The 21,417-nt window shown below is 39.7% G+C and overlaps 1 protein-coding gene across 1 annotated transcript in view; it reads right to left on the reverse strand.

Moving 5' to 3' along the window:
- TMPRSS7 (transmembrane serine protease 7) overlaps positions 1-21,417 on the reverse strand; it is a 33,396-nt gene that overhangs the window by 10,759 nt on the left and 1,220 nt on the right. Inside the window, 9 exon segments of the mRNA XM_026058351.1 lie at positions 3,459-3,565; positions 5,323-5,435; positions 6,751-6,881; positions 8,430-8,658; positions 12,134-12,172; positions 13,047-13,240; positions 14,253-14,320; positions 16,782-16,912; positions 17,781-17,979. Of these exon segments, the coding sequence (XP_025914136.1) occupies positions 3,459-3,565; positions 5,323-5,435; positions 6,751-6,881; positions 8,430-8,658; positions 12,134-12,172; positions 13,047-13,240; positions 14,253-14,320; positions 16,782-16,912; positions 17,781-17,979 (1,211 nt within the window).

Consider the following 21,417-nt stretch of genomic DNA (forward strand, 5'->3'; position numbering starts at 1 on the left):
CTAAGTAGTCACCCAGCCTTCATCCACCATTAGTATTCTGGGGTTTTACCTTTAAAAGTCATGTCTTCAAATACCTAGGCTAGATTAAGGGGGGGAAAAAAATCAGAACAAAAAAACCCCCACACTCTTGGGTGCACATCTACTTTAAGCTGCCATTTTGGCAAGCACCTTCCCTGGATTTCTGCCCAGGTGCCACTTAACTCAGAGAAACCTAAATGCACACAGATGCCAAGAAGCATTGCAAATGCATTTATTTAGCCCCTTTAATCAAAGATGTCAAAGATGTCGCAACTGGCATTTAGATAGTACTATAGTTTAAAAAAAAAATCTTTGAAAGGAAAAGGTTGCTGAACAACACTTTAAAAATAATGGAGACAGTTTTAAATGTAGTGAAACTTAATATCGACAGTTAGGTTGTTCTAGAACTAGACTTGTCCTCCCCCCCCCCGCCCCCCCCGAAAAAAAGGAACAAAGAACTTCAGCACTTACAACAAAAAATGGCTAGCTTTAAGATTCCTGTCTAGCAAAGTACTTATCAGTGTAAAGAGATTTACTGATAGAAGCAGCTGCATTGATTCTTATCACCCTCAACACACACATTTGCTTGACAGCAGCACAATGTCAAACCCTGCTGTAAAAATGAACTTGAAGAGCAATAAAAGGAATTATTCAATAGTTAAATGGATTAATGGGGTAGTATCTAGAGGTGACTATTTCTTTTGTTTGTTTGGAAACACCGAAGGGACAGTTGAGAACCAAGGGGAATCACTGCAATTGCACCAGGACTGCTTTTCATACCAATGAATGCAGTGGGTGGTAGGGAAATTGGGCAGTGATTTCCACATGCATGGATGTTGCCTGGTGTCTGTGCACCCCACTGCAGCACACTGTATGGAAGGGCCAAGCTTGTTCATGTGTTTCCATGAATGCTTTCTTTCATCCTATGAAAGGGAAACATCTTTTTAACAGGACTAGAAAATTCTGTTCCAGCAGTGTGAAAAACAAATGAACAGAACAAAACAAAATGTAAGACTCCTCTTATATGTTCTGAAAACAGCTGCTTAGAGAATTGATTTTACAGCTTTCTGCTACAGTAAGTAACCTGTCCAAAAAATTCTCCCAGGGCTAACAGTGAAGACTTCCTGCTAGCAGAAGTCTTCTTCCCACTCATTGTAGTGTTTCCATCATTACCTGATGCACAGTTAACCCCTGCTGGTCAACATCTCCAGCTTAAAACAGCCTACCAAAGTGCACAGCAAAAAGCCTGCTAGCCACCCGATTCACCTTGGTTAGTCTGGAGACACATTTCACGTTTCTCCGTCAATGTCTTCGACACAAATTCCCTTCAACAAACCTTGGCACCATTTAAAAAAATAGCAGGCTGCGCTGACCACTTCTCACATACATGAAATAATCTCACCACGCCAGAAGCAGAGGAAGCTTCTGCCCATCCATGAAAGAGCCGAGACAGCCACATAAGGGAAGCTATCTCCTGTACAATGAGAAATGTCATATACCTATAGGATTTGTAAGACAGCTACAGTTCCTTGGGAGCCCTCTACTGGTGTTTTACCAGCCATCCAGATCCAGGACAAACGGAGGTTGCAAGGCACCATGCACCAATGCTACAGAGAGAAACTAATAAGGTGACCCTGCCTCATATGTTGGAGCAGGAAGTGGGATGCCTTTTCAGGGCATGAGTAGGTGCATTCCTCTTGTGACAGAGAGAAAATGACATCACAACAAGGGATTTAAGAAAAATAAAACACTGACAACCTCTTTGTTCACAAATCTCTAATGGTCTGCTCACAGAGACTCCTTGATATCTCAGCCTATGAGAGTTTCAGCAAAATCAGTTCATCAACTGCAACTTCTCTGACTAGACAGAGGAATGTTTGCAAGTCCACTGGAAATGTGACAAGGAAAAAACTGCATGGCTGCATTCAATGTCTTTGGTTAGATAAAAATGTCCCTAGAGATTTGAAGGACCCTTATCTGCACCATCTTCATGGCCTTAATCTTTATTTGCCAAGATCAGTTTCCTGAAGCTTCATAACCCTTTTCACCTAAGATAGCAGAAGATGCAGGCTATATGCTGCAATTGGAGGAAGTTGAAGTTTGTTTTCCATTTCATTAACCATTAAAATTTGAAAAAAATATTTTCAGAATATCAAAATGTTTCATGTTTTAAAGCATATTTTTTCCATGGAAAGTAGGCACAGAACAGAAGATCACAGAGTTCAAAAGCCTTGTTTTCAGTGAAAAAAAAAAAAAAAAGACATTTTCAAAGGAAAATTTGACTTGGGCTACTTATGTCATCAGCAACCTGCCACAGAAATCAGGAGCATATGCTCTTTTGCTGTACTTCAAAAATAGCCCACTGAAAGCATTTCTAAGTGTCATACCCTGACATTGGATTCTGTGAAACATTTAATTGTTAGGCTTATTTAAAAGCAGGTTTTTCATAGAGAGAATCCCTATAATACGAACCCATCACCAGTTTCATTTTCAGATTACTCCTCTATTTGACACCCCTCTCAAAAGTCCTCCAACATCGCAAATCTTCACACTTGTGCCATAACAATGGAAAAAAAAAACCCACCCCAAAACACCTAACAGTGTCTGTTTTGATTAGCTTTTTCATGTGCCCATCTAGTTCAGCAACCAATTCCCATCAAGGCACAATGCTAATAGCTTCAGACAACCTGAATTTTCCCTGTACCAAAGTACAATATAGTATTAAAGAATAGAGAAACATTTTTTTCTTTCAGTTACACTCTTAGAAGTCTGACTCAGTCTGCTTAGTTTCAAGTCTGATCTTACTGGTGTTTCCATTTAAACAAAAATATCCAAAGTCTAGCCTTGCCTCAGCATCCAGTAAATGAAAGATAATTTAAGACCTGTGGAAAATGTGTGCAAGAAAACAGCAGTATCAACAAATTTTAATAAAAACACTCAAGAAACAGTGTACTTTAGGAACCAATCTTTGTGTGGTTTCTCTTTCAAGAGCCAGGAACTGCAAAAGCAGTTACTGTTCTATTCCCAATAGTCTCACTGTAATACCTTTCACTGAGAAGTTATTTAGATTCAGTGTCCTTGTAAGCAATCATGGAATTAAGTTACACTTAAAAGAGTTCTACAGACTTTGTTTGGTGATCCCAGGAAACCCAGAATTATCTTAAAGATCAGAGGACACCCCTCTTCACCCGCTCTTTCCATTTCTACCTCACCAGAGAGCACAGAGAGCCCTTATTTTCAGCTTTGCAGTACTTTTCATTGGAAACTTTTTATGTATTTTATGAAGATTCAGTTACTTCATCAGCCAAAGTGAAAGAGGAATGGTCATAGACACCAGTGAAGTACCTCCGGTTTTGCGGAACCTCTCTGAGCCAACTGCTGCAGTGATGGGAAAGTTGATTCTGGTAACATTAGTTTAATAACCGTGCAGAAGTACTTACATGTGCTCATTAATTTTCCACCATCCTCGCTCACAGCCTTTAATATTCTTCTCACTTATGGTATAGTTATGAAACTTCAGTGCTATACCAAGGCTCTTTTGTGGCGTCTGTTGTGAGCAAGAAAGACAGTACAGGCAGTCTCCCTTTTCCTTTTGTGGACACAGCACATGAAAGTCCTTAGTTTCACCTCAGCAATTACAGTGCTTAGCAATGCCAAGCTAGGAAAGCTGTGCTGACTTCCCCAGCTCAACAGCCAGCACCTGAGACACCTGCCAGCTATTCAGTCACCAGTAAAAGCAAAGGTTGGCAAAGCCCAACCACAGTTGCAGGCTTTCTCCCCCTCAAGCAAACAATCCTTTCATCTTCAAAATGCCACTGGCCATAGAAAGAAGGCAGCTTTTGTATTGAAATCAAAGCACTCAAATGCATCCAACTTTACTTGCACAGGGACAGGCAGCCCCAGGGGTTGGTTGAGTTAGACACTGCATTGAATACTAGTGTCACCTTTGAAATACTAGGAGTTATTTCTACCACAATATTGTAGTCTTCTGCTAGCACCTGCTCAGCCAAGGATTCTTTAGTATTTTATAAATTATTTTCAGTGCGGTAGTATCATGAGGGTACATAATTAATAGAAGTTCCTTTTTTAAAAGGAACAGAATCTTTTTAAAGGAACGCTGTTTTGTAAAAAGGAAGGGCTGAGTCAGAACAAGAATCAGAAATGGAGTTTTTTCTCCTCTCTCTTACAGATGATATATAATTTGGGAAACAAGGGAAGTTTCAACATTAAACTGTTGGGAAATTAAATGGTTTTGAGAAGTAAGTCCAAGGGGGTTGCCCATGTTAACTGTCCAGAAACCTTTGCCTCAGAAGGCCAGTATGATCTGAAGATTCAAAGTTTGGCAAAAAGGTCATTGTCCTAGTTTCTAGAGGAGGAAGAGACTTTAGGTCTTGGCTAGCTCGACTCCACTTTAATTGGTGTGATTCCATGTGGGCAGCCACTACTTTAGCTAGAGATGAGTAGCAAAAGCAGAAAGGTAGATAAAGAACAGACTACATTGTATCCAGTGCCATGCTTTTTACAGAGGAAAACACTGTGATGCCACAGAGGTACCAGAAAAGTTCCTGAAAAACTTCTGAAATCTGTTTTGTTTGTTGTTTCAGCGAGTAATCTGGCTAGAAAAGAAGATGTATTAATAGATTGTGTTCATAACAAATTGTGAGATATTACCCTACACAGGGTAGAGTTGCAACATTTTAGAGAAATCAGACAACGCATGACAAGACTATCTTAAACAGACGTAACCTTTTGGCCATTCACATGCAGGAAAGTACCTGAAAAGTTGCTGAAAAGAAGATACTAAGAAAAATCAGAGAAATAGGCAGCCTGTCTTAGAAGACAGAGTTCAACTTATTAAGCATAACAAAATAGGCTGATAGGGGATAATGGAGAAGCAGCAGCCCTGACTAAATTAGAGGACAAAGGTTTCTCTTTTGTCCCTTTTTTTTTCCTCCCCAATTTGGGAAAAGGGGAAGGGAGGAGAGAAGAAAAATCAGTGAAGTCTTGCATTCTCTGCAGTGAAACAGTTTATAGGCTGACCCTCAGAAATTTATCTCAGCTCTTTAACTTCAGAACCAGACAGTTTAGCTGATATCTTGGTCGAAAATAAGGGCACAGAAAAAGAAGAAGAAGAAAAAAAAAAACCTGAACCGACAACCAGCTATTCAGCTGTCTCATTTTGATAAACTGCCACATCTATGAGAACCCAAATTAAGCCCTACACAGTCTTGTCTGCTTTACTTCAAGGCTCTCTGTGCCCAAAACATGAAATAATGCTTAGAGAGAGAGCACATGCCATGTTACCTGGAAGCTCCATGCACAGAGACATTTTGGAGGATAATAGCTTGGATAATATGGACTCATGATCCTCCCTTCATAGCCAGTTTTCTCTTTTGTCACTATTGTTTTTCCACACTCTGGTGGGGGGAGAAAAAAAAAAAGAGAGAGATACAGAAGTTGGTAAACCTTAACGTATTTCCACTAATGCTTTTTCTGTGGGCTAAGCATCCAAATTTATCACAACTCTTCAAATGCAAAACAGGACAGCTTAGGAATTATGTTTATCTGGATTCGAGCTGTAAAAAAAAAAAAAAAAAAAAAAAAAAAACCACTTCCAAATGATGCAGACAGACAAGGGATGTAAAAATTTAGGAATGTTTGCTCAGATAATCTGTTGGATCCGTCTCTCACAAAACAGGAAGCTCACCAGTTCACATTATCTATTAGATACATTAAGGCTGTCAGAAATGACTGCAGCCTCACATTTCAGCTCAAAAGTTTGGGAATCATAAAATGTCTTTTCCTTCTTTAAATGGAGCCTTTTATTGGGCTGTTGACTTTTATTTTGTCTCTGCAGGAACAGGAGAAAACATTGTGAAGGTTTATGTCAGTTATTTCACTGAAGGCAGTTCTGCAAACAAGTCTCAAACAAACAATATTGCACATCAAGGCATCGATGTGCAGTAATACCTGAGGACATCTAGTCTTAAAGCATGTAGCCGGTTGAAAGAGAAATGGACAATGTGCTAATAGAATCAGCCCTCTGGAAGCCAGAACTTCCTTTTTATGAATGCCCCATTAATTTACAGAATTAAAAAAAAATACTCTTACTATCAAAACTATTCAGCATCTTTCCGATTAATTTGAATTTCCAGGTATTGGATTATGTTATACTCTTTGCCCTTGTGCTACCAGTTTGATGTCCCTAGTAATTGTAGATCATGATCAAAACAAGTCCTAAAGCAATATCAGGTGGAAAAGGGACTCTATGCACAAGCATAGCCGATTCCTCTGTATTAACGAGGAGGCAGAGACCAATAGAAAATGCAAGCAGATTGACTCAGGCTTTATCTTCTGAAATTTCCACCTTTAACATCACCACTGAGAGTCCCAAACCAGGAGAGGGAAAAAAATGGTTCAAAGCCTGAAATAACTACTCCATCTACTGGCACACTGGAGTCCTGAACAAGTTAATTCAGTCAGTGCTGGTTTTAACATGCTATCTTAATACTTCACACAAGGACAGCTAATTTGAACAGCTGAAGTTATTCAAAAGGAAGACAATCACTTAGTATTTTAGAAGAGATGAAAAAGAGAGATGTAGAAAACAGAAAATCAGATATGGATCTGCAAGGAGTCATTTATCCAGACTCAGGAACATGACAGACACTTTGATCTCTCAGGTAGAAATAACATAGTAAATATATATCCAAACTCAGAAAAAAAACCTACTTTCTTGTGTAATGACCTCAAAATATCCATGGAATTCCTTCTGTTCCTTTATCTGTGCTGCCTTGAATATCACCAACATGAGATTATTTGTGGACACAAGTGACACCAATGAATCGGCTGGTTCACAAGCTCTGAGAGGGGAAGAATGCAGAGTACATTCATAAGCAATCTGTAACAAAAACACATCACTCCTACTCTGTGTGTAAATTTTCCACTGCTGCAGAGCTCACCTACTCCAAAGCCTAGCAAAAAAAAAAAAAAAAAAAAGGTTCATGCACTTCAACACAGAAGAACCCGTCACAAGACCAGTTAGAAACCTGGTATTGCCAAGTTTCTTCTTGCAAGAAGGAAAGAAACTATAAACATGAAAAATAAGAGGGACTGGTCAACTCCAGGAAATAATACTGACTTAGTCTTTTATACCTTCACCCAGCAAAAATTAATGAGGTCATTAGCAAAGAGGTTTGTAGGGAGAGAGAATTTATTTTATTAGACCAACAGATTTAGCTGCAGACCAGGGATGTAGGAAAGACGAGCAAGATATCATTCAAGTCTGAAGCAGAGAACCTGAGTCGTTATCAACTGGTCTCATAAAAATGTTACTTTCTGTATGCATTGCTTGGTGTACCTCCTTAGACCACCACCACTAAATAAGTGAACACTATCTGCTGTTTCATGGACAAGTCAGTGAGTGATTCAGATTTCTGGAGGGCAGCAGTCTAAGAGTACTAAAAAGCCAGTGCTGTTTTTGAGGCTTATTCATACATTCAGAGGCCAGGAGAAATGATTTCAGGGGTCAAAACAATGAGCATTTTGTTCATTTATTGAAGATGGTGTCTTTACCTTATACTCTGACAGAGCCCTATCAAATTAGCTACTAGGAATTTCAGTCAAAAATCCCCAGACAAGAATGGTGGGCCCTAAAAGAAAAATAGACCCTACCCTCCTCAAGCTATCAGAGCCTCTGCTCTAGATTTTATCATCACTCTAAACAGCTCAAATAGAGCAGCCAAAAAAAACCAAAACCCACAGAAGACTTAGTTTTAGAACTTCAGTCTTCATATGAAGAGCACTAAACTTTATATGGAAGAAAACTTTCCTCAAGGGAGAAAATTTTGACATTTTCTTTTAGTCAACATCTGTTTCCTGATAAGAAACAGAAAATTCCGTCCAGTAATGTGTGAACTCCTCGTATTTCTGTATCTAGGTGAGAATGCATTTTATTTGTAGAATCACAGAATGGTTGAGGTTGGAAGGGACCTCTGGAGATCATCTAGTCCAACCCCCCTGCTCAAGCAGGGTCACCTATGGCACGTTGCACAGGATCGCATCCAGGCAGGTTTGAAAATATCCAGAGAAGGAGACTCCACAGCCTCTCTGGGCAACCTGTTCCAGTGCTCTGTCACCCTCACAGTGAAGAAGTTTTTTCTCGTGAAATAAAAAATAAAAAATTTGAAGAATATTTAGCTGTTCCTTTTATCAGCAAGATCAACTTTTCTCCTTGTGTAAGAAAAAAAAAATGTATCTTGCAGGTATTATCTGTATAGTAGATACAGATAAACAGTAGATATAGAAGATCAGAGTGTTTTAAAGAAAGCAAAACCCCTAAAATGCAGATGGCAAATCTTCAGAAAAAACAAACTATTGTCAATGAATTATCAAGGAAAGTTTATACTCACCGGTATAGTATCTTATGTTTGATTGGCATCAGAGAGTCATAAATGGTTAGCGAGTCAGTGATGCAGTTATCTGCTTCAATCTGAAGGGATACTATTGAAAGACGAATAAGATGGCCCACTAACGCGATCAGTTTAAAATAGCAGATTGTTCCCCCTGAAGTAGCAGGGACATCCAGAGGAAAGCGCTCATGTAGGTGATCAGCATACAGATCATACATACAATTTGTTCCTGTGGAAATGTCACATTTTCAGCACTGGACACCTGCTCTGAAACTGCTAAATCCACATGAAGTACAAAAAAAGAAAAAACCCTAAAAGTAATATTTAACTAAAGCAATATATGAAAGCATATCTAAACATTAAAATAGCCTATTTGTCCCAATTGTTGTTTTCATCTTAGTTAGTTACGTCTGTGGTCAAGGAAAAGTCTATTCATAAAACTACAGAGGATGGCACACAGTACTGTAAATAAACAGTTGTAGGGATATTTGCACTAAAACACTGACATTTTATAAAACAGTTATTTGCAGTGCACAAAGCTCTGTGAAGCCTTAAGGATAAACAACTTAAATCAAACAATTGTTCCCTGGAAAATGTTCCTCTACTGGCAGGGCAGAAATCAACTGCTCTCCCTATGGATATTAGGATGCTTATTAAAAACAAACAAAAAAACAGACAAAAACACCCCCCCACACACATATAACCTAGAATAATACAAAAATGCTTAATTTTTAAGCCTTTAAACAAAGGCTTAATTTTTAAATTATTATTCAAATGTTTGGCTCCTCGATGTTTTAGGAGAAATGAGCTGTAAATGCTGCCACTAAATTGAGAGAAAAAATCGTTCAGGTTAGAAGGGACACTAGGACATTTCTTGTCGAACCTCCTGCTCAGAACAAGGTCAAAATGAACTGAGACCTGGTTGCTTAGGACTTTATCCTATCAAATCTTGAAAACTTGCAGCACTAGAAGTCACTGTTAGAAATGGAAGTCCTGTGAAATATACACAATATAGGTGAGCCAACACAACATAGCTTTTTTTAAATTTATTTAATAAAACCATGTCATAATTTAGACCAGAATCACCAGAAAATTACCCTACTTGCATCCGACTTTCCAATTAAGCTGAAATCATTATGGCTTTCAAGTCAGATATGTTGAGGTCTTTGTTTCAATTCAATATTGCAGTTTCCATTCAGCAAAAAGCTTAGGGATTTTTTTTGTTTTTGTCATACCTAAAACTCTTAATATAGCTTTTTGAAAGGCGAGAAGGAGCAAAAATGCAAACTAGGGAGAATAAGACCCAAAGTAAATATTTGCATGCATCTCTGCCAATTAAAAAGACAAGTTTCTGAAATAGCTAGTCGTGGAACATCAATTAGAGCACTGCGAAAGTTCCCTCTCAGTTGTTGACTCAGATTAAACACTGGCCTTTTTACTAGCAGGTAATCAAGACAGGAAGTGGCAGGCTTTGTCTGACTTCCACTTCTAATTTACTATCTTGAAACTAATGGTATGAATGCTTCTGAACAATTGTAAGGGTCACATACCGTTCAAGTGAATTACAGTTAGGACTATTTAAAGCTTTAGTTGAGCCATTGTTCTTCCCTCTTCTCTTATCTCTTCCCAATAACATTCTTTTCATAATAGTTATTTGTGCTTATTTACTCACCCCTAACAAAGTCAGCCTTGCTCATAAAGAAGCTCTTTAGAGTTAAGTGACCACAATAATTTCTACTAAATGCTTAATAATGTGACTAGCTCACTGCTAGCGAGGAGCATGGCACAGAGAATTAAAAGCCAGCTCTGGAACTGGAGGCAATGCAAACATACCAGTTTGAAACCAAAGCTGGGTACAGTCTTTACCCAAATCAATCCTGCTTAGCCGCACACCATGGCAATGCAAGTCACTAGTGTCAGCTGAATCAGCACAAGTCCCTCTTCTAATCCATCTGTCAATAAATCTGCATGCCAGTGCTGTGTCTGAACTAGTCAACTAGATGAGTCTTCATGCTAAAGTAACTCCACTGCTCTCAAAACACAACTGCAGGATGCACCTTCCATGTGCGCTGCTGCGTTAGCACTTGCATCTCTGTACCGTGTTCTGTAGCCTGAAGCAGAGACACTGAAGGGAACCCAGCCTGGGTCAGAAAATAAAATTGCACCAATATATGGCTTTAAATCCTTCGGCAATCCATGTTGGTGTTCCCCTGCAACCCCATCGCATACCAGCACTATGCTTCTTTTAGATACCAGTCCAACTGCACTCAACTACTCTGTAAGTCTCTGAAAGACATCTAAAACGTGGCATGTCATTTGTCTCCCTCTGTAGATCATATAAGTCTTAAAAGGACCTTAGCATCAATTTTTGTGCTACACTCTTCTTCCACTTATTTTCTTCTCCTTTAGAGAATACATTCTGGAATAAATTCAAGCATGAGATCTGACTGTAATAATTCCTCTGCCCTAGAATACTGAAATAACTGAAACTAGCCAAAATAGCTCTGTGAGTAATCACCAATGCACACAGTTCTTTTATATAATTAAAATGCCTGTAAAGAGATGTGACAAAGGCCAATAACGCTATGCTTTACAGTTAAGTTCAAGAAAGGTTTTGAATAAATGATTTTTTTAGCAAACATGAGTTGAATTTTGAGAAATTATGGGCTGATATCAAACTAGGCACTGTAACCCATGGCCCAGGGTCTGTGACCAAAAGTCCAGCTGTGGTCAGCAAAGCTATGAGACCTTGACTTGGGTGCACTGAGAAAAGCAGTTGTTGAGCTCTGAGAAAGTGTGTAAGCTACAATCATGCAAGATAACAGAAGCAGAAAACACAGACAGAAACTTAATTGTTGAAACAGTAAAAATTAGTGTCTCACAAAAGAGAAACATAGACATGAAAAGGTATAAAGCCCTTAAAAAAAAGGAAGAATTAAAAGATAGCAATTTAGCCAGATGAAGAGTAAGCCTGTTCTAAGGAGCAAGGGAAGCCAACACATCCCTAGCTGACTGACATCTGCTGGGCCAGCAGAGACTCATCAGGTTTCTGCATCAAAGGTGATTAGCATATTAATGCTTAGTCTAGCAGCCTGTTAGTCCTAGGTATCTATTCTATGTATTAATCAACGTAATTTTTCTTGTACTTTTTTGTGTGTATGTCCTGCTTGTAAAGTCTCCCTGCACACTGCCAAAGAACCCCAGTGGGAAGGTTACAACATGAAACCAAGCAGGTATTTGAAAGGTGTCTCCCATAAACCTGGCAAAATTCAACTGCTTAGACTAACTTCTGTTATGGAATCCATTTAAAAGCAAAATTCATCATCCATCTTGGAGAAAAGGGAGGAGGAAAAAGGACAGACCTAAGCATTGCTGTTGTTGAGGGTAAACACCAATAAATGGACTTAAATTCAATACTACCCAAATTAGAAGTGGTTACATTCTTTCCCTTCAACGGAAGGAACTGCAAACAAAGGACTTACTTGGTTTATTTCCCAGGTACATTTGCAAAGTTTCAGTCAAAATAAAGGCAGACAGTTTATATATTTGTCACATGCAAGACCCCTGGTCAGGGCATAAATGCTAAGCCTGAATTTAATCCTCTTAAAATAATGCTGAACAGTATCTTTGAGCCTAAGAGATGAACTAACAACTTCCTTTTCTACCTCTCCTCTGTCAGGAAGCTTCCAAGAATGGCGAGTTACCTGTTCCCGTTGTTGACCAATAATCTGATCGAAGACCAGCTGCATAGAAAGAAAGAAAGCTCTGTAAGTCTTCTCATTTGCACAAAATCCAGAATATGGAGTTTAATTCAATCACACTCACTTAAATGAAATGCTAAACATGCAGAACAGAACAGCTATGTCAAAGAGGGAAGCTGCCAAAGCCCCCTCAATCTCTGCAAATTCTGGGAGCAGCTTTGGAGCAGTCACGTCATAGGCAGAATCTCAGTGCTGAGCAGTCAAATTCAACGGAAGGCAAGCGCACACACACACACACACACAGAGAGCGCATGTGCGCTATGCCCAGGAGGTCATTTCCTCATCCATTGCCACAAAGTCTTTCTCAGCTTTCAATTAGACACTCATGTGCGTGGAGCTTGTTCTGACCTTGTTCACAGAGCTGAAAATCATGCATGATTTTGTAACTAATTGCATTAACCAGGTACCTGAACACTACATTGCTGATTTCTCCCCAAACAGGAGTGGCACTTAAAAAGAATGGCAGCTTTATAATACRCTTTTTAATCTTTATTAAAGGGGTGACAGGAATCTCATTTTTAACAGAGGGGCTGAAGTTTGATCCCTGTGGAAACCTTAACCCTTGATCTTTTGACACTTGTAAAGTCAGCTTAACCCAAATCTGAGCTGGCTGCAAATGGTCAGGATTAACTTCTAAACTTGGACATAACCCCTTAAAGTATAGGAGCCTTTGCAATCAGGACACTTTGTACCTTAACTTGACCTCCAATTTTTCTTTTTTTTTTAATTATTATAACTTGAATATTAGAAGCACACAATAGAGATTTTGGTATGTTTATAGAAACTGTTACTCCAAGATAAAAATTTCTGATTACAAAGTGTTTCCTGAAGGATATGGGCGTGTCCTAATACTAACCACTTAGTACAATGGAGTCCATGTCAACTGCAAGGCCCTGAAGACTTCCCACTGAGGTCCGGTTGATGATACTTGTCTGAATGGAGTCCTTTAAGATGGCAGCCACACAGTCCTCACAGAGCACTTGGCCTTTCGCCTGTGGTACTACAAATACGATCCAGAAATGAATAAGAAGGCCTCCATTGTTGTTGTTACTGAAATAAAGAGGTCCAATAGCTTGCCGTCATGGTGAAGGTTTTATCAAGACAGGACTCTTAACACAAGTTTCTGAAGTAGAAATTTAGAAGACTATGGCTCATATTGCATCTTGCCATGTTGTTTTCACACACTGGACATATTTTCTTTCCTAAAAACCCCCTAAATCTCCAACTAGGAATCTTCGCTAGAATGATTTCCTGAGGGATCCTGACTTTTGAGGTCTGTGGAAATCATCCCATCTACTTGAATTTGAACTGGATTTTCTTCTAAAGAACATAACAGAAATGAAAGAACGATCATCTCCAATAATGGAGTACTCTGTTTCTCTGTGCACCTCTCCCTGTACTGTGCAGTGTGCTGTATTGTGCAGTATGCCAAAACTGCTGCCTACACTATTTAGATAATGCATTAGAGGCTCCCTATCATCACCCCAATCTCTGTTTGCCCCCGTGGCGGGGAGGAAGATCTTTAAATTCATGGTACCCTGGAAACTCATACTCCAAAACTGTATTGGTTCAAGAGGATTCAACAGTATCAACCATAATTAAACCTCTAGCATTAATTGTATACTGAATACTAGAGTAAGTGTACCTTATAGGAGTATAGAGATTTTTCCTTCCCACTATGCAGAGCTCTCTCAGTACAAAATAGTTTTATATCAATGTATATTATTTATAAAATATGCACAACTCTAATACAGAGTTGTGCTCTAACAGAGGCCAAACTTCTGTGTATTGACGATCTAGCAGCCAAACTATCACCAAACCCTTTAGTTACATTATTTCATTCTACCTTAAACCATATTCCTGATAGATAAGGAATTGTTTATATGACTTAAGTTTGCCCTTACTTGTGTGAAATGAATTGGTACAGGTTATAAATGGATTTTGCTATTACAAGTGCATAGCAAAGAGATTAAATCACAACAACCAAAAATAGGCTTCTCTTGTAGTTCATTGCATTATACAATATCCAACAAAAATACCAACACATTAACTACAGTTTTACCTGACTTCCGAAACAGCGGACTGCTTATAAAATTTGGAGAAAGCAGAGGTTGTGTAAACCAAGTTCATCTGAAAGAGAAAGTATTACGCTGATGAAGATTTAGCATTTCTCTAAAACAACCAGATCTAGAGGTGTTACATGCCCAAGTTCTCCCGGGAACATCCTCTTTTCTATAGGATTATGCAATTGCAAGGATTTCCAAACATAGGGTAACCAATCCAGTCAAAGCAGCAAACATGGACAGATCAGCTCTTCAAACATCCATAGTGAGTCCAATATTCCCAAGAAGCATCAGATCTTCCGCACAAAACCAGCTGACACATGTAGCAACATTTCTCACAAATAAGTGAGTTTGAAAAGCATGCACATTCTTTGCCCAGGAAATCTTACACACACAGAGCTTCTCTTTCCTGATACTGAAAATTTATGGCCATTCTTCAGGAAATGAGCACGTTCTTGTAATGCTGTGTGTGTTCTCCAGCTGCAATAAGGATGCAGTTAAAGGTATTCAGCAGAGTATTTTCAGGGAATGACAGAGTAATTGAGGTGGGAAGGGATCTCTGGAGATATCTAGTCCAACCCCCCTGCTCAGAGCAAGGTCAAGTAAAGCAGGTTGCCCAGCACTGTGTTCAGTTGGGTTTTGAATATTTCCAGGGATGCAGACTTCACAGTCTCTCTGGGCAACCTGTTCCAGTGTTTGACCACCCTCACAGCAGCAAAGTTTTTTCATGTGTTTAAATGAAATTACTTGTCTTTCAATTCAATTTGTGCCCATTTTCTTCACTAATAGCTCAGCATTAACATATTTCTTACTAACACAGTGTAAAGTATGTGGAGAAGGAAAAAATTCTGCCTTTCATGCCATAGGACTGCCTTTGAGGAAAGCATGGTCCTGATTCTAGCTGTTCCAAAGCCTGATGATAACCTTCATTCCTTGTATACAAAGAGGCACACTGCTAAAGCCACAAGGTGGCATGTACCTCAAGCTGTTCAGACCCCAGCCTGCTGCTAGTAGTTAAAAATCAATGCCAAAGTTACTGTAACAGATTCTTTTGATGCAAAGGCCATAAAAATCACAGCAAGAATCACATTAACATTAACCCCAAATTTCTAGTGTTTGACACAGGAAGTCCAAACAATTATTTTGAAGGCCTAAATAAAATGGGCGGATCTCAGTGTTTCTCCAGATTAGTCTGCAAGGGGTTTTACATATTCAAGGGAAAAAGGAGGCTATCTTGAGAGGTTCTTCCACTATCACTCTGGAGATCTATGAATGAGAAGCCATGAACAAAAGGGCAGGAAAACAAACAAACAAAAAACCACACTAGTGATTTTGGCCAGTAGTCAAGTCATCAAGAAGCACAGGCTCAGCGATATAAAAATCTGTTGGTGAGTTCAGGCAAAGATTACAGCCAGAAAAATATTTCTGAGTTATATTCGGGTAGGAGGTGGTGGCAGTGTTGGCAATTCACATCTGTTGGCTGTCATCTGTCTCTCTCCATTATGTGCCACAACCACAAGACGTTCTGAGCCAAGAGCAAGACATAGGATCAGAGATCACAGCTGGTTAGAGCTGCTCCCCATCAAAACAGTGGAGCTGGGATGCCATTATGGAGTAGAGGAGGACACTTCACACACTGCTGCACCCCTTCCTGAAAGCACTGCAGTGCTTAACACGGGAGGAAGACTAAACTGCCTGCTTTCAAGTCTTTTGCGTCAAGTCTTTCAGGGGAAAAAAAAATTCATTCCTCTTATCAAAGATAGAGCTGGAAAACACAAGCATGAATTCAAATTATAAGATGACAAAAACTTAGCAATTATTCAAAAATCTCTTGATTGCATCTGATCCATTTCATTTTGTTAGGCAGTTTTGTCACTATTGCTATAACCCTCATGTGGACAGTGCTGCGTTTCCTGACATTAATGATTTTTCTTCCCCACACCACATGCCTTTAAAATCAAATTCCTTTTTTGACCAAGATTCCCTCCTCTCTCTTCTCTGTGTAAAGCAACCTTAATAGCCTACAAGAAAGTACTATTTCTGCTCTGACTGACTGGTGTTTGGGAAGAATAAAGTCCTTTAGATTATCTGGCATCAGATATAAATGTAAATGTGTTCAAGAATTCTAGAGTAATTATAGATGCTGTAAGGCAGAAGACTGGCAGCAGATACCAGTTTGAATACAAGAAATTTCATCAGTTTAAAGTCTCAAAAGTGGCAATTAAGTTTTGAAGGGCTTTTGTAAGGTTCTATTCACAGACTCTGAATTGGGGGAATAAATATATATATATATTTTTACATATCAAACAGACCTTTCCCAAATTTAGTTTATAATTAACAAGCTAAAAGCAGCTAGTCCCTTCCTGCCTCCAGATACCCACCCTTTGTACACAGTCTTCTAGAGAAATAAAGACATCTAACACCACAACAAGGCCCACCACAAGGCTTCTCCTCAATGCCACCTGAAAGCCGCACCTCCTGTTCACAGGTCTGAACATTTTGCTAGCTGGGCAGCCCATGCATCTTACCACTTGCTGCACATTCTGTGCCATGGAGAGAAATTCTTTTGACTCCTTCTGCCTGTATTCTGGAAGAAATTCTATGTTGGCAACACGAAACAGTCCAACAAAATACAAGGCATCTTTGTTTTCTGCCTGAACTGCAAGAAACAAAGACCACAGTTAGCCTCCAATTGTTTTTTTAAAAATAACAATAAAGTGCTTTTACTGATCTAATTCCAAACCAAATTGACCTATTCAGCCTTACAGTGGAGAGGACTCTACCAAACGAACCCTATATTTTCACAGCCAAACTGTTCTAGACAAGCTCCACACTATGAAGACTAATTGAGCACCTGCAACTCTACACACAAGGAAAGATACCACTGTACAAATGAAGCAGCAAAATGAAGGCAATATCAATATCCAGATTCTGGAGTATCCCTAAGGAATTTTACACAATATTAGCCTCAGGGGCCTGAAGAGGAGAACATAGCTTTTCCTGCCCAGTTAGGCACATGAAGTGGGAAGGAAACGTTCCACAGAGATGATAATCCTGTCCGGAGTTTTTACAGATCTTGGAAAAATGCTTTTGCCTTCTACATTTTGCTCCCTGAAACCTTTTAGCTTCTTTATATCTATTCTGTGAGAGAGGCAAAGGGCTTATATGGCCTTTATTCAGCCAAGAAACACAGTGGGAGGCAGAACTTCTAAGGAATCAAGTTCATGAGAGCTGTCAAGCCTGCACGATTAGCTAGTACACATAAAGAATGCTTTGCACAACCCATTAAAAAAAAAAAAAAAAAAAAGGACACACTTCCTACAGCAAGCAGCTGTGCCTGCTTTTGTAATTGCTTGTTAATCCAGCCTTCTGATACAAGTCCTAACAAAGACAGTCAAAGTCCTCCAGGTCTCATTTAAATAAGATGCATGTTTATTTTAGAAAAAGCCTTCAGGACAAGTGAGATCCTAAAAATAACTGAGAGTGCTGTTAGGGATAGTGATTAGCTTCAGCTTTCATTAACTCACCAATGAAAAGCCACAGTAAAGTCCAGGTTATAACACCTAAAATGAATAGAACAAGGGTAAAAAGAATGATTTTGTTTTGAAAATTCCACATTGGCTTCTCTTCTTTGTTCAATTGCAATTTGCCATGTTTTTTCCTTGCCAGAATCCTCTTTGCCAATCTATCTTCTCCAGTCACCATTTGGACCGAGATGTTGGATACCTAAAATAAGGTGAAAGACATCAAGCAATATGGAACATACAACAGCATACAACAGCAATTTCAAACAGCACCTGGCTGACCAACAACTAGAGCAGATTTCCACATGCATTCATTTGCTACCGCACAAACCACAGCTCCATTAATAACAGTTGTGTGAAACTCCAGTCAAGRAGTAGGATCCTGTTCTTCCAGAAACACAGTGGACAATACAGAGACAATCCCTATTGCCTAAGGTTTATTGCATAGGGACAGAAGAATACAATGTACCCTAAGACAACGGATCACCATGCAACTGCTACCCAGTATTAACCGTCTGAATGGGTGCTGATATCCATGTGCATTCCTCATTATCATGAAGTATATTAGCCCTCTTTAGTCAAAAGGGCAGGCAACCTTTAATTACCTGCATTGTCTGTGGCTGAGACATACACACAGACAAGTACTGCAAAAGAGTAGCTTTTCACCAGCAGCTTGATAACATAACCTAGCAAGGAGTGTCACGACCCAAATAGTTGCTATGTGTATGCAAGTTCAGTGCAGGAGCAGATGCTTGTTCATCCGTTCATTCCACTGTTTGTTTGAAGTGGAAAGTGAGCTAACACATTACTCAAATAGTTAATACTTTTTCCAATACTGTGGCCTTTTCTTTCTCTGCTAGGTATAAGGAGGCAGAAATATGCACACTATCCTTGCTTCCCCCCAGTCCAGGATCAAAATGTCATCGCCATTCCAAATAAAGTCACTTTCTTCTCAGACCAAAACCTATCCCACTACAAAAGGCCTCAACCCATTCATCCCTCCAAAGACGTCTCAGCCTCCTTTCAGGATGAGGAGCAGTAAGTATGGATACCCTCCTCCTATGTGTCCAGCTCCTTTTGAGATGTGCTTTCCAGCAAGTGGGAGGACACAGCACAGGTCTTGCTGTGGTGGGATCCTGGACAGAGTTATCCAGCCTGGTTATGTGGCCCCTTAGCGGAAGCCCAGATTATCTAAAACTACATACAAAATGCTTCCTATCTTAACCAGGTCCAAAAGACTGTCCTATGTGACCATCATCTACAAGAATAGTTTTTACTTCCTATGAGTACTGTATCTATGTACAATTTGGTCAATCCTGCAGCAGGAACTCAGGATGTTAACAAGCACATTTAAGTGTACAAGTAATGCTTATCAATATCTATATACACAGCAAGAGCTGCCTGGAGGACTTTATGAAATTCTTACCTAGAGAGCTCCTGTAACGGTTAGTCAAATGCTTTGTTGTGAGGCCAACTAGAAGTTCAATCACCTTTTCTCAAGTCAATTTATTGACATCACCCATGCATAGGCTATGAGGAGTTCCAGAGAATTAATGATCAAGTGCACTGAGTATGAATGCAGGCATAGCCCTGATACCTAGCTACACCACCGTTATAACTAAATTTCATTCTTACATCACAACTATAATTTAAACGTGATAATCTTGCCACAGCTATGAGGAAGATTCAGGAAAGATATTCCAACAAGCAACATGATGCTAACAAGAGGGAAGCTCTGCAAGAGGCTTTCTGGGGAAGTAGTGGGGTCTCCATGGCTGGAGGTATTGACAAATACCAGTTAGCAACCAGCAGCAAATCTTCAGTGGAAAATACCTCCATTGAAACACAAAACAGACTGGGACAGAACAATCTGGCTCAAGACTTTATACGAAGATGAAGCTGAATTTCGCCWTCATAAGAATAAGGAAAAAGCTCTTTATTGGCTTTGATCTTCATCCTTGGAGTAGTTCTGTATGTTTTAAGGGCATTTTCAGAGTGGATCTCTCTACTGTTACAGCTGATTTTATGCCACTGTGGGCCGGGACATAGCTCAGAGGTACATCAGGTCTTAGTGGCATGGCCAGAGATTTTTAATTTGCACCAACTGATAGTCAGTGAATTGCTTACTCAAGGTGCAGAAAGCTTCATTCTGCTGAGGGACTGACCCCCATCTCATCACCCATCTGCTTCAGTGCCCACACAGAAATACACCAAACTAGTTCACAAACAAACCAGAACAGATGCATATACAATAGCACAGGCCTTAACTTGGGCAGATCTGACTGCTCCCCATGCTCAATAGGCCCTTATTATCATCTGTAGAGTTACAAGGGATAGGCAGCACAGAGAAAGGCTGCAACAAGCTGCCAAGCTATTTGCCATCATTTCATTCCTTGGAGCCTCATGGAAGGTACACTGCAAGAGCATGTGGCTTGTAGTAGACTAAAAGGTGTTAGCACGAGACTCATTTTTTATCCCTAAGTATATTTCACTGAAGGGGAAAAAAGACTGCAAATATCAGAAAGTATCCAGTTAAGAACCGCACTCTGAATTAGCAATGTGGGATGCTAAGTTCAATTCAGTGACTGCAGACAGCACATGCCTTTGAAGCTTGGCTCCCAGGCCAAACGTAACTACTAGTTTTTGGCAAAAGCAGTCTCCAAAAAGATTGTCTAATCTGCAACAAGAGATTGCTTCCTTTTGCCTAGCACTAGCAGGACCATACCTGAAGTACTATGTCCAGTTTTGGGCCCATTAGTACAACAGAAATGTTGATAGACTGGAGCAATTCCAGGGGAAGGCCACTAAGATGGTCAGGGCTGGGACACGTGATATATGGAGAAAGTCTGAGGGCACTAGGCTCTTTAGCTAGAGAAGAGAAGGCAAAGTAAATGTGTGTGTTGTAAATTAATTATAGATTTCCATTACCTAAAGGGAGTTATAGAGAAGACAGAGCAGGACCTTTTTCAGTGACGCACAGTAAAGAGACAGCCACAAGAGCCATGTGTTGCAGCAAGGGAAATTCCAGCTGGACATGAGGAAAAAGTGTTTCATCATGAGGGTGTCCAAACAGTGGAGCAGGGGCCCAGAGAGATCAGGAAACCTCCATCCCTGGAGATATTTGAAACTTAGTAAAACAAGGACGTGAGCAATCTGCTCTGGCTTTGATGTTAGCCCTGTCCTGAGCAGGGGGAAGGTAGATCACCTTCAGAGGTCCCTTCCAACTGGAGGTTTTCTATGATTCTCTGATATAACTGCCCTAAAATGCTTCGCGGATAGAACATCTGCAGCCATCACAAATATCCCTTGCCAGGCCAGTAGTCAAATACAATGGCTTTGACTTCTGAGCTGAAGATGTTCAAAGATGATCAAAAAAAAAGAAAATGTTTAATACTAAAGTAATGACTAGGTTAGTACAGAGCATTTTGCCACTTCCACAAACAAATGTGAAGACAGAAGTCTGGAGTCTTCCAGCTGAGTATCTGTATCAAGGTAATTAACAGCAGTTGTTTCGCATGTTCTCAAAAAGAGACTGGATTTGGTTGTCTTCTATATTTTTTAAATAGCTTATTGAGTAGGATTCTATGTAAGAATGAAAACCAAATTGTCTATTTGCTTATTTAAAGCTCTGATCTATCAT

This window comes from Apteryx rowi, unplaced genomic scaffold (genome assembly GCF_003343035.1).
Source record: "Apteryx rowi isolate R43461 unplaced genomic scaffold, aptRow1 scaffold_146, whole genome shotgun sequence".
Classification (NCBI taxonomy): Eukaryota; Metazoa; Chordata; class Aves; order Apterygiformes; family Apterygidae; genus Apteryx; species Apteryx rowi.